This window comes from Crocodylus siamensis, chromosome 10 (assembly GCF_052110815.1).
Source record: "Crocodylus siamensis isolate JL-2025a chromosome 10, ASM5211081v1, whole genome shotgun sequence".
Lineage (NCBI taxonomy): Eukaryota > Metazoa > Chordata > Crocodylia > Crocodylidae > Crocodylus > Crocodylus siamensis.
The window spans coordinates 34,432,035-34,446,334 of NC_143404.1; the positions used below are offsets into that span (position 1 = coordinate 34,432,035).

General features: G+C 44.2%; 1 protein-coding gene across 3 annotated transcripts in view; it reads left to right on the plus strand.

Moving 5' to 3' along the window:
- The window catches only part of MATR3 (matrin 3), a 52,370-nt gene that overhangs the window by 32,141 nt on the left and 5,929 nt on the right, over positions 1-14,300 (plus strand). For all 3 annotated transcript variants that reach the window (XM_090020932.1, XM_090020930.1, XM_090020931.1), the window contains 5 exons: positions 455-580; positions 2,770-2,940; positions 4,768-4,899; positions 12,340-12,383; positions 12,470-12,860. In XM_090020932.1, coding sequence (XP_089877058.1) covers positions 455-580; positions 2,770-2,940; positions 4,768-4,899; positions 12,340-12,383; positions 12,470-12,860 — 864 coding nt within the window. The remainder of the gene's footprint in view (positions 1-454; positions 581-2,769; positions 2,941-4,767; positions 4,900-12,339; positions 12,384-12,469; positions 12,861-14,300) is intronic.

The following is a 14,300-nucleotide window of genomic DNA, read 5'->3' on the forward strand; positions in this document are numbered from 1 at the left end:
CCCAACCAGGCAGAAACATCTCTCAGGTAATGGGCATATTTGGTTATCTGGTACCATCCATTCCCTTCGGGTGCTGGATAACAGAGGTTTTGCTATATTTAGTTTACACGCAGTAATGTTTAAGTTTATTTCTAGCTCTACAGGCTGGGATAATATTACTGCAGATGACTTAATTCTTGCATTTCCTGAGTTCATTTTTTAAAGGTGTATATTGTTTTGCAGTAGTAAGCATCTAACAAAGTAGGCTGGCACCTAGGAAAGTTCATGTCTCTGAGTTGGTCTTCAAGGTGCCACCCTGCCCCGTGTTCTACCTGACTTCAGACTAACACAACTAACCTACCACATCATTTTGCAGAAGATTCAAACAATAGCCTAAGCTCTCACATAAAATAATTCCCTTCTGGAAGAATAATGCTGTAATGTGAAAAAATAAATTAATACTGTACTATTTCAGGCATTCATTGAAATGTCCACCACTGAAGATGCCCAGGCTGCAGTAGAGTATTATTCGACAACACCAGCTCTTGTATTTGGCAAACCAGTAAGAGTCCACCTGTCCCAGAAATACAAAAGAATAAAGGTAAATAGTTTGTGTTTTAAAACAATCTTGTATTTAATTGGTGTAATGTTCAATTTTATTAAATTGCTGTAATGATTTTGCTTTTGCCTTAATTTGATTTTACTTACTCTTTTAAATGTAAATGTCGTATTTACTCTAACGTAAGGTGACCCTGAATAAAAGATCACTCCCTCCCCCCATAATTAGATTCTATATATGGAACATTTGTAATTTTTTTCTAATTTTCCAGGTATAGAATTGGATTATTGGGGGTTTTCCTTGAATTTGTTCCCTTCCTACTGCCTTAACAGGGAAAACAAATCTAGCGGGGTGTAGGCTGCTTTCAAGTGCTGCTACAGGGTACCCATCCCTGTAGGCCTACTAGTGCCTACACGAGGGGTAGGCCATGTTTTTTGGCCGGAGTGCCGAAAAAAACACAATGTCTACCTTGGAAGGTGCCGGAGTGCCGACATGCCGGAGCATGGAGCAGCTGTTTGCAGCTTCCTGGCTGCAGCCAGCCCATGGAGCCCAGTCTGCTTGCAGCAGGGCTTGCAGCCTCCCAGCCACCTGCTGGGAGCAGCCTGGGCTGGCACTGGTGTGCCGAGCAAAATGGTCTTGTGTGCCATGCTCGGCACGTGTGCAGGGGGTTGCCGACCCCTGGACTACACCCTCTAGTGTCTCCCTTATTCAGTAGTCTCGCCTGCCACATCTTGATGTCAAATAGGGGAAGCTGCACAGGGAGGCTTGTGTGATCTGAGGCTCCCCACCACCACCCCAGGCTTTGTCTCAATTTTGCTCTTGCTGAGCCCTCTATCTTGGAACATGCTGTTCAGGGCTGCAAGTTTCTGGCTCATCTCTGGTCACACCCCATGATCTCAGGTTCCAGAACCTGCTGCGTAGGTAGCTTAGGGACCTTGAATCCCATTTTTCCCGTGTCACCTCCTGCCTTACAGTTCAGGCAAGCTCGGCCTTGTTTGGCCACAGAAAATTAGGGTTGGAAGGGACATCAGGAGGTCATCTAGTCCAACCCTCTGCTCAAAGTAAGACCATCCCCAACTATACGATCCCAGCCAAGGCTTTGTCTACCCGGGTCTCAAAAGCCTTCAAGGATGGAGATTCCACCACCTTTCTAGGCAGCCTGTTCCAGTGCTTTACAAAGAGCATAACCCCATGGAAACGGACACCCAGCCCATAGCTGACAGGGCTTCACTTGGAGCTAACTCCTGAGTCCTTTCACTGCAGTTCTCCGACTCTAGTCTTCATGCCTCTCAGAGAAGGTTCTGTCCCTGGTAGCTTCCACAGCTACACTGGCTTGTGGCTTGGACTTCTGTAGGGCCCTGTGGGTCTCATGATCCCTCCACTTCCACCCCTTGGGTCATTAGGCTCTGTCTGCACCTAGAGCTGGCAACCATCTTGCTTCAGGCTCCCCTGCCTGTGAAGTTGCCTCTGGTGTCACCACTGGGCACAGGCAGAATAGATACAGAGATGAAGTGAAAGGATGGGGTGAGGGGGGAAATCAGAACCAGGGGGAAGGGACCTCAGTTGGGAAAGGATGCACCTGCAAACATGCAAAAGTTAGGAGGAAAAGATGGACAGTTAGGGGGTGAAGGAAGGGAAAGTGGCCAGGTACCCCTGGATCCTCTTCCCATTCTGGTAATTGGGTAGGGGTCCTGTTATGGGGGGTCAAGTAACCCCCTTTTCCTCTGCCCCCTAGCTTAATCTCTCTGCAGCCCCATTCCCTTGTTTTCCTTTGTCAGACCCTGCTCTCCCTGAGCACAGAAGTCAGGGGTAAATTTCAAAACATCCTTTGAAATAAACATGTCTGTAGTAATTTGCATATAGACAAATAGCTATATGTACTCATAGACTTAGTTCATCAAGAATTGATGTGTTTTATCTCTCTTGAAACTGCTGTTTTAGTACAGATGTCCCATAAACACACATTTAAACAGCACTTTTGTGTCTACTTTTATACTACAAAATATGCATGATATTAGTCTACAGCCTAAAAGGCTTATTGTTTACTATATAGTTCACTGGGCTGGACCCCAGCAGTCAGTAGGTCTTATTAGTCTTGTATTCAAGTAAATATGATAGTAAAGCTGGGACTTAAATTTTTGTCATGGATGTAATTTGGTCATTTTAAATTATAAAAGGTTTTTTTTCTGAAGAATTTACTTTTTAAGTTTGTATTAATTCTTAATTTTTAGAAACCAGAAGGGAAGCCTGACCAAAAAACTGAGCCACCAAAACCAGAACTTGGTCGTGTGATTCACCTCAGTAATTTACCTCATTCAGGATATTCTGACAATTCAGTGCTCAAACTAGCTGAGCCATATGGAAAAATAAAGAACTACATACTGATGAGAATGAAAAGCCAGGTAACTTCATTCTACATGGTTTTATGATATAAATTGATTAGTGCATAATCTTAAGTGAAAGGTTGAACAGATTTGTGTGCAAATAACCAGAGTCTTTTAAAATTGTAGCTTGGGTGTGACATCAACAGGGATCCTACTATTCTTTGTTTGAAAACCCAAAATTCTCTGACCAAAACCCCCCAAATCCACATTTTTCTGCAGTTAAGATAGAAATCCACTCTAATTGTCTATCTGTCTGTCACAATGATGTTTTATTGATATATTTACAATTTTGAAGCAATTTGCAAGCCTACCAGTGCCTCAATCATTGTAATAAAATAAATTCTAAATACCTATATATTTTGGGATTTGATTTTTTTTTTTAATATAGAAAATCAGAGCTATCTGTCCCATTAGCTCACCAGGACTTAGGTCCAGCTGTGGCTGTCTTACCTGCCGCTTTGTGGTGCTGAACAGCCCTGATATGCCAGTCTCCTGCCCATGCCATTGCCTCTTACTCCCAAACCACAACCTTGCTGGAGCAGCCTCCATAGCTCAGCAGGCAGGACCCTGGTGCAGGAGGGAATGCCGTGCTGCAGTGGCTTCCAAAGTGAGGCGCAGCAGTGGCAGCGTGGAGTTGTGCCCCATGCTGCTGCTGGGTGGGCAGGGGGTGCTTTTAATTTAAAACAATTAAAAATCAGCCATAACAGACTGCCTCTGAAATCCTACGTACATGCTAGTAATTTAATAAAGAAAAGGGAATTCCTTCAATTTATCTCATTGTATACCTCACTAAACATGAACCTTTTTCATTATGACTCCTTGAGGTTTGATTTTTTTTTTTTAAAAGAACCATTGAAAATGACATACTAAGCTTATTACCACAGAACGTTTCTCAGTAGGTATAAACTTAAATGTGTCATTGATGTGTATGTGTCCCTTGTATATAGAAATTGTGAACAATTTGTATCTCAGTACTTTTAAGCTCTGTTGATTTAAATAAATAAATAAATAAATAAAAAGCAGGGAGGGGGAAGAACCAGGTAGGTCTCCCAGGTCCCCAGCCAGGAGAAATAAATTTCATAACTAGTGTTCATCTGAAAACCAAGAAGCAATTGGGGATCTAGAAGTGCTTCTAGACTGTACACCTTAGCAAAAATTAGCGGGTATGCAATCTGTTTCCTATTCTGGTTGCTCTTCCCAATTCACCTTCATGTGTGTTGTATACCAGTAAGCATGGTACCTGTTGTGCCCTCCAGATTTTGATGCTAAGGCAGGATTTTATGCTTACTGACACTTGAACCAAAACTGCTTTTCTGTCCTCTCCAGCAAAGTAATCTGTGTTTTGAACAGAATAGATTGCTCCAGAATTCCACACAAAGATCCCTTTTGGATGAGCAACTGCCTGCTGCCACTTTCTGGTATTGCTCCAAAAATTTTGAATGGAACTATCCAGAGCAATCCCTCTAGCCTGGAAATTTTAGCACAGGGTGCAGTTTTTGTCTTGGAAAGGGGGGTGGGCATCCTGGTCAAACTAACTAGTTTAAAATTCAAAGACTACACTGACACTGTCTTTTTAAGATGACTCTTTCAGATCAACTTAGTATCTCCATGTCATTTCAGAACTACTTCTACAGTAAAAACATTGCATTGTCCTAAGGCCTGTAGTACTGACAGATGAAGGTGTTTTTTTCAGGGCTGCAAATATGTAAAATTGGGTTGATTGGATGTATGGAATAAAGATACTTTAGGTTGGAATTTGGCCTTGCTCTAATTTAAATAACTGTAAAATCTTATTATACAACTCTTGCATATTTGCATGTATTCTAATCTTTTTTGGTTTTTTAGGCTTTCATAGAGATGGAGACCAGAGAAGATGCTTTAGCTATGGTTGAGCATTGTGCAAACAAAGCACTTTGGTTCCAAGGAAGATGTGTGAAGGTGGACTTGTCTGAAAAGTACAAGAAGCTGGTATTAAGGGTAAGTGATCTGGCTTTAAAATGAAGAGAAATCTAAATACCTATTTATTTTTAATCTGGATGATATGGAAATAGTAGTAAAATGGTAAGTCTACCAGTTGAATTTCTGTAGGAATCCAGCCATTTGCAAATTGGCTGTTTCAAGTTACTATTCATAGATTTCATAGACATTAGGGCTGGAAGGGACCTTGGGAGATCATCAAGTCCAGCCCCCTGCCCAAAGGGCAGGAAGTCAGCTGGGGTCATAGGATCCCAGCAAGATAAGCATCCAATTTACTCTTGAAGGTGTTCAATGTAGGTGCTTGAACCACCTCCGCTGGCAGACTGTTCCAGACCTTGGGGGCTCAGACAGTAAAGAAATTCTTCCTCATGCCCAGCCTGAAACGGTCTTACAGGAGTTTGTGACCGTTCGACCTCGTCATCCCTTGGGGCGCTCTGGTGAACAAACGTTCCCCCAGATCCTGGTGGTCACCCCTGATAAACTTATAGGTGGCCATCAGATCACCCCTGAGCCTACGCTTTTCCAGGCTAAAGAGTCCCATGTCTCTCAGCCTGTCATCGTAAGATCTGTTTTCCTGACCTCTGATCATGCACGTGGATCTCCTCTGGACTCTCTCAAGCTTCTCCACATCCTTTTTGAATTGTGGAGCCCAAAACTGGACGCAGTACTCCAGCTGCAGCCTCACCAAGGCCGAGTACAAGGGGAGAATGACATCCCGGGATTTGCTCGAGAATCATCTATGGATGCACGCCAGCATTTTGGTCGCTTTACTAGCCGCAGCATCGCATTGGAGGCTCATGTTCATCTTGCGGTCAATGATGACCCCCAAGTCCCTTTCTTCTGTAGTGCTAGCCAGCGTAGCACTGCCGAGCCTATAAGGATGCTGCAGGCTTTTCCTCGCGAGGTGGAGAACCTTGCATTTTTCGGTGTTAAACACCGTCAGGTTCTCGTCTGCCCATTTGCTGAGCTTGTCCAGATCAGCCTGGATCACCCGCCTATCTTCTGGTGTGGATGCTTTGCCCCAAAGTTTGGTGTCATCGGCAAATTTGGCCAGTCCACTCCTGACTCCAATGTCCACATCATTAATGAAGATGTTGAACAGGATGGGTCCCAGGACAGAGCCTTGAGGGACCCCACTGGTCACAGGGCACCACGATGTCCCGTTTTCTCTCTCCCATTTCTGTTCATGTCTAAATCTTATTCAGACTGTAGTAGTCTTCTCAATGTGACTTACTTTTTTCCCATTAATATGGTCACTGGATTTGTGCAGTCAAAATCTAAATGTAATATCTACCAAGTCTTCTGCCTGGATAATCCCAGTTTTTGTTGCTGGCTTGCTTCCTTTGATTTCTTGCAGAATTGGGAGCCTGATTCTTGGTTTATGATTGAGAGTCCCAAGTAAAGTTGCCCTTACCACAGAAAATTAAGTCTTAATATTTTAGATACGTTACATGAAAAGCTCTTCAGTACTAACCTACAAATCCTGTCGATACATGAAGTTGTTCCTTGTTAGTTATACTTAGGAATGAGAGTGCTTTATTCCTGTTTATCTTAACTCAGTTTGCAGATGTGTTAAACTGAACAGAAGCCAGGTTGGTTGTTTGTTTTTTTTTGCCCAAATAAATATTCCATTTCACACCTAGCATAAGTTCTTCTTGATTTAACTCCGTGTGTATACAGGCTCTAACTGCATGCAAATCAGGAGTTTGTTAACAATAAATGTAGGGTTACCATACGTCCAGGTTTTCCCGGACATGTCCTCTTTTTTGGACTCCTGTGCTGTGTCCGGGTGGGTTTTTACAATAAGAGCAAATGTCTGGGTTTAATATGGGGCAGCAGCAGGGCTGTGGGGGTATGTGGCTTGCACCAGGGGGCTGTGGGTCAGGAGACAGGGGCACCAGCAAGGGGTAAGGGGTGTGGGGTACTGTGGTTTGGGAGTGAGGGGCAGGGGTGGGGTCAGTGGGTTTTGAGTGAGGGGCAGCAGCAGGGCTAGGGGTGTGGGGCTTGTCAGTGAGGGGCAACAGCTTGCCGCCGCCAGCAGGTGTCCTCATTTTTGGACCTGGAAATATGATAACCCTAATGCATGAATAGATTCTTAATGAGAACTAGAAGTACAGCAGGAAGGGGTCTCTAGTCCAACCCTCTGCCCGAGGCAGTATCATTCTTATCCAGACCCATCTTATACAAATCCATTGTCTAACCTCCTATTAAAACTATACAATCAACCTAGACACAGTACAAGACATAACACTTTAATCAGCCACAGGGGGAGCATAGTAGCCAATGTTCTGCTGCTGCAAAAGGTGTTAAAGTATACTCCATAGATCTCTGGAAGGCAAAACCCCTCACAGCCTGTATCAGTCTCACCACAGGGTAAAATTTCTTCCTGACTCCAAATATGACTATAAGTCTGACCACGAGCAGAGGGGCAAGACCCTCTAGTTGGGAAGAATCTCCAGATTTAAATTCCAGCAGGAGTATATTGGCACACCTGAGTTAAAATCCCCAGGCTTGGCTGCATCCAATACCCACATTTTCTAAGAAAATGTAGCAGGAGGAGGAAAAGGTTGGGGGTATTTGTTTATCAAATGGAGCACATTTGCAGTAGCTTGTATGGGTGATGGACTGTTTCCCAAACTCCAGACACGCTTTGAATGGTTTAGACATTTGTAACACCCTATGCATTAGATGTTTGTTGGGAGAAATGCGAGTAGGGTGTGTTTGTCACATACAGAGCATCTTTCCTGTATCTTTTACAAGTTTCTCTGGAGATACATATTTAGCCTTTTGTTTTCTTTAGCCAGTAGGTCAATTGAAATGCATATGTAGTTACCTTGCCTTCACTGGCTTCCTTAGTCACACCTGTGTGATGAGCATGTTAGGTCTCTGTTGACAGTTTTCTTGATCTGACATAATCTAGTACAGAGAATAAAACCAATTGGGGTTGATCTATTTTGTATGGTCCCAGCTGCCACATTGCATTTTTGCATTTTTGTGCAAGATGCACTGTTATTTTAATTTGGTTATAAAGATTTTATGTCAAACAGATTGGCTTTAGAGTGAAATTACTCTAAAAGATAAAGATTTTATGTGTAGGCTTGGCCAAGTTGTTACTGTATTCATCATCAGCAGGGAGAAGGAGAGGGAGCTGCAGAAAGAGGCAGGAAGCCCAGGTGTCCTGAAGTGGTGGTGCAGGGTGGGGGGGGGGATTTTTGCAGCAGAGCATGATGGGGGAAGGGAGGGCACACCTCTGGCTTCAGGGCCTTGCGAGTCCCACCCTTCCCTGGCAATTGACAGGTGGCCAGTCTCTGAGGAGGGGTGGGACTTCTTGGGCCCCTCAGCCAATCAGAGGCATGGGGGCTTCACCACAGAAATGGTGCCTGACATCACACTGGAACTGTGCGATCTGGAGGCAGACTCTGTGAAATAGGTAGGTCCCTGACTATGTCAGCAGTATTCCCTTCATCCACCCAAGTAGTTATTTTGTCAAAGAAGATAGTTTGACATGGTTTGTTTTCAGTTTTCTTTCATGTTAGCTGCTTGTCATCAGCCTCTCCTCCTCCAGATGCTTGCCAGTGGACTCGTTTAGAATGTACTCCAGTAACTTCCCAGGTACTGACATGAGGCTAGTCAGTCTGTAGTCCGTCCCCCCCCACCTCCTTTTTGCCTCTTTTAAAGAGAGGCACTACCATGGCTTTTTTCCAGTTCTCTTATACCTCGCCCATCTCCCACAACTTCATCATAAGTATCACTGCCAAGGGTGCTGAGATCTCCTCTGCCAGTTCCCTAAGTACCCTGGGATAAAGTTCATCAGGCCCTGCTGACTTGATTTCATTCAGACCCTTATTTGTTAGGTGTTTAAACTTTTTTGTGTGTGTCTTTGTGAAGACTGATGCAAAGTAGCTGTTGAGTAGCTCTACCTTTTTGCACTGTTAAAGAGTCAGGGGGAACTCTTAATAATGGATCCACAGCTTCCTTGGTCTTCCTTTTTTTCTGGCCAGCATACCTACAGAAACTTTTCTTGTTGCCCTTAACCTCCCTCACCAGGTGCAGCTCATTCTTTGCTCCCTTCCTGATTTTTGTCCCTACAGGTTCTTGCTATTACCTGGTAAGCTTTCTTGGTGATCTGCCCACTTTTTCCATTGTTTTGTTTTTGCATTTGAAGCCTGGAAGCTAGGGTTGTTAATGGTTAAATGATTGTTTAAGTACATTGATAACCAGTTATAGTTTATCAGTTACTGGTTAGCATGGGGTGGGGCAGTCTAGCAGGGAAGGGAAGCCATGTGGTGCCCCAGCAGGAACCAGAAGACTGCAGGGCAGGAGGGAGGGAGGAAACTAGCACTTATAGCTAGGCTCTGCAGACCCCTATGCAGCTGCTTGCAGCCTTCCTGCTTTTTGCCACCAGTAGCCTGAGCTCTGGGCAGGTCCCTGCCACCTGCTACAGAGCTACCACTGCTCTGGGTAGTCAGGGGTAGCCGCCCTCCACCTGACTTTGCAGTTGGGGGCTGGAGCCCAGTGCCACAGGGCCTGTCCCAGTCCCAGCCCCTGTCACATGCGCAGCTGAATGTGGTGACTTCTGTTGCTGCAGCTTCTGTTGCTGGTGGCATCCTCATGTACTCCCTGGCTGGACCCACAGCGGCTGCAGGTTCTGGTAAGGGCAAGGTGGACATAAATGCTCCCTTGGGCCTGTGGCTCACCCCTATGGTACGTCCTGCCTGTCCCTTCCTGTCTTGTCCATACTTTGGCCTGAGCCTAGAGGGGACCCACTCACTTGTCCAGTTTGTCATGAGGTGTGGCCCAGGTGAGCTGCTGATTCCCTGCTGCACTTAGGAGCTGGAAGTGACTCACTTACAGGTTGGGGAACTCCCCTCTTGCCAGCACGGAGACGGAAAAGGATCTTGGAGTCGTCATTGACTCCACGATGAACATGGGCCGGCAGTGTGGGGAGGCAGTCAAGAAGGCCAACCATACCCTGTCATGCATCCACAGATGCATCTCGAGCAGGTCCAGGGAGGTGATCCTCCCCCTCTATGCAGCACTGGTCAGGCCGCAGCTGGAGTACTGCGTCCAGTTCTGGGCGCCACACTTCAAGAGGGACGTGGACGATATGGAAAGAGTTCAGAGGAGGGCCACTTGTATGATCAAGGGTCAGCAGGGCAGGCCTTATGAGGAGAGGCTACGGGACCTGAACCTGTTTAGCCTCCACAAGAGAAGGTTAAGGGGGGACCTTGTGGCCTGCTACAAACTGGTCAGGGGGGATCAGCAGGTATTGGGGGAGTCCCTGTTCCCCCGTGTGCTGCCAGGAGTGACCAGGAATAACGGTCACAAGCTGGCGGAGGGTAAGTTTAGATTAGATATTAGGAGGCGCTACTTCACAGTCAGGGCGGCTAGGGCCTGGAACCAGCTTCCAGGGGAAGTGGTGCAGGCTCCTAGCCTGGGGATTTTTAAAAGGAAGTTAGATGAGCACCTTGCCGGGGTCATCTGACCCCGGTGCTCTTTCCTGCCAAGGCAGGGGGTCGGACTAGATGATCTACCTAGGTCCCTTCCAACTCTAGCTACTATGAAACTATGATGCTGGGCCAGGAGGGGGTGCTCCATTGGCCAGGCCAAAGCAGCTCTACATGGGCCAGGGCAGGGTTTGCCATACCAATTAATTGTTTAATCATTGTAACTAAAATAGGTTAAATGGATATTTTTTTATTCTGTACTTACATACATCCTTAGTTAGAAGCTTCTTGTGCAGCTGTTTTGGTTTCTTGCCATTTTTCTTGTGCTTCCATCATGTTGGGACAGTTTCTTGTTGGGCTTCCACACCTGTGCCCTTTAGAAGCTCCCAGCCCTCCTAGGTCCCTTTATCTTTCAGTTTCTCTTCCCACGGCACCATGCCTATTGGCACCTCCTTAAGTCAGTTGAAATCCACCTTTTTTTAAATCTAGGCTGCTTGCGTAGCTGAGGTGGTGGGGGGGAGGTCTCTTTACTTTAAACACCCACACCAAGCCCAGCGCATGCTCAGAAGAGGCAGCGCATTAGTTGCATGTGGCTTTCCCAACATTTTGTATAGATTGGGTGCTTTAGTGGGTCTTTGGGGCTCTTTTATCTGATAGCTGATTGAATCAGCTTTAGCTAAAAGCACCAAAAAGCCCCACTTCACAGACACTGTGGAGCTGGGTCGAACTAATGTGCTGCTGCTTCCGGTAGAGTGCCTTCCTCTTCCCCCCCGCCCCTCTCGGTCTGCCACTGTCCTGGTTCTGTGGTCCTCACGTTTTCCCTGTCTCAGGATCTGGTATTCTATCAGGTCAGGATCACTTCATCCTAACTTGCTCATCACCTTTACATCCTGCACCAATTCTTCCCTGTTGGTCAGGATGATCCAGGAGAGAGAGATCGCTTGTTTGTATGCTCAGCATTCTGAAACAGTTAATCACCACACAAGTTTAAAAACTGGTTCAGTGCTTTGTTTGGCTTTATTTTTTTGCAGCAGATGCCAGGAAAATTGAAGTCTCCCATCAGTATCATTTAATAGCTTTTGGATAATTTTGTTAACTTCTTCAGGGGTGTCTTATCCACCTCTTCTTCCTGACTTGGTTGTATATAATAAATCCCCATCATTATACCAGTGCTGTATCTTTCACCTTTCATCTTCACCCAAATGCATTCCGCTGTTACCTTCTTCCTCCTGAACCAGGGAACAAATCTATGTTTGACATGTAAGGTGACATCACCACCTTTTCTCCTACCCCTCTACTTCCAAAATTGAGTGTAGCCCTTGATGTTCACGTTCCAATCATAAGAACTGTCCCAGGTCTCTGTGATACCAGTCAGATTATAGTTCTTCCAGTTTTTTTCATATTTCCCATACTTCTTTCATTTGAATACATTCATACCTGTACTCAGACATATTTTGAGTTACATATTTTGCTCTACCATGCAGTCTCTGATACAGTATTTTTATGCTTTGAAATCCTGTGGCAAATGCACCTAAGTAGAGAATATGCTAACAAAATACTATCATCATCATCATCATGTACAAGTATCCTATACTTTTTTCACCTACCATTTAAAAAGCATGCTAGGTTTTCAAAAGCTTCTCTGCTTTTTGTGTTGTCGGTTTGAAACGTAGGAAGGAGAAAATAGGTGCAGGGCTGGGATGGTCCCATTACTATTTGAATACTGTTAGTAGTGATATATTTTGGTATGTCCTTCGGGAAAGGTGGCACTCTGACAACAATATGAACCAAGTGACCATCTGTAGGAATTATAGTGCAAAAAGGAAACACTACTTAGTCCTTTTAACAGCCAGATAGCTCTAGTGCTTAAGGAATGAAATAACAAGAGGTGGGCAGCTATAATGCAGTTCCCTTTCCAAGTAATGCCATTCCCTGAGTCCTGTTGTGATTGTATAAAAACACACTTGTCATAACTTAATGTTTTATTTTCTAGATTCCCAACAAAGGAGTTGAACTACTGAAAAAAGACAAAGCTAGGTAATGTTCTTTTTATAATGAGGTTAACATCCTTTAATTGAAGTAGACTAGAATGTAATGAAAATAAGTATTTTTCTCTCTTACAGAAAGCGAACTTATTCTCCAGATAACAAAGATTCTCCAAGTGATAAAAAATCGAAGACAGATGGTACTCAAAAAACTGAAAGCGGCAGTGCTGAAGATAAAGAGAAGGAGGAGAAGCAGGAGGGTGATGCTGAGAAACCGGTTGCAAAAGGCAGCGAACAGGCAGAGCAAGATGAACCTAGTCTGCTCCTTGAATCTGAAGATGAGCTGCTAGTAGATGAGGAAGAGGCAGCAGCTCTGCTAGAAAGTGGTAGCTCAGCAGGAGATGACACCGATGTTGCAAATTTAGGCGATGTGTCAACTGAGGAAAAGAAAGATGCAGTTGACGACACTACCACAAAAACTGAAGGAACTGTTGGCACTAATGTAGCAGCAAAGAAAAAACTTAAAAAGGTAATGAGAGAGTATAGTGCATGGGTAGGGGGAAATTCTGTTTGTATAATTTGAACAATCCTCCATAGTAGTGTCAAGTCTTCAAAGCACATGTGCTGCAGCAGCTTGGAGACTGATTTTTTTTTTTTTTTGTATTCCACTTCCTGTGAAGAAAAGTATCCCAGTATAGGATCTGTCTAGTTTGAGATCATGTGTTTGAAGGCCAAATTGTAACTTGATGTCTGCTGCCTGGATTGTTCCCTGCTCCTTTTTGACTATAGTGAATAGTAGAGTGATTAGGAATTGCTTTGTCCTGAGGTGCCTGTTTTTCAGAAGATCTTTAGTTTCCACTAAAATCAAGACTTGTTCAGACGAGATTATCAGACTTCAGAGTCTTATATTTAACAGTACTTTTAGGTAGACGTAACTTGGACTGAAATCCAGGTGAAATTAAGAAAGCCTTGCCTTTAAGAGAGGGTGTTTTTTCTATTTCTTCCCCTCAACCTTTTCACCTACCAGTCTGTCACCATATTTCATTCTTGGTTCTCCCTCTGGTGTTAATCAAAGAAATGTTTCAATTTGCATAATTGTCTTGGGTGGAAGGTGCCACCTTAAGCAACCAACATGCTTGATAAAAGATGCAAAAGTTATATAACATGTTTACTCTGTATCAAATATGAAGGTTGGACAGACTTATGTGCTTTGTCTCTCAAGCAGGAGCATGCGGTCAGAGAAGGGAATTAACCACTTTTTATAGTTTTCTTGCTATCAGGTAGTAAAGTTTCTGTTCAAAACAACTTATAGTTGTAGGAAGTTAGCTTAGAATTTGGAGGTTCCTAATTTTCAAATGGTGGGATACTGCCTGGGTCCTTTTTGAAACAAGTAACATAGCCCTTGCCCGAAAGTGTGGGTCCTGGAGGGTCTGTCTGTGTGAGTGCAAGAGGGTCATAGTTGTTATACAAAATTTTAAATACTGGTGCCAGTTCCACATTAACAAAAACTTAACAGGCCTGTGTTGAAACTAAGAGGCAGTTAGTTGACCTATCGCAATAATAAAATTAGATTTGCTAAATGTGTTCAGATTGTTTCAAAGGGGGGTAAGAAGTGTTTATAGTAATTCAGTAGTTCCTAAAATGGTAATTTAAAAGTTAGTTAAAAATACATATTCATGCCTTGAAAAGAACAGTTACAAATGTTCCATGACTTTTGAAGAGAGGCTGAGGGAACTGGGTTTATTTAGTCTAGAAAAGAGGAGGCAGAGAGGATTTAATATCAGCCTGAAACCTGAAGAGGAGTTCCAAAGAGGATGGAGCTGGACTGTTCTCAGTGGTGGCAGATGACAGAACAAGGAGCAACAGTCTCAAGTTGCAGCAAGGGAAGCTTAGATTAAATACTAGGAAGAATTTTCTCATTAGGAGGGTAGTAAAATACTGGAACAGGTTACTCAGGAAGGTGGTGGAA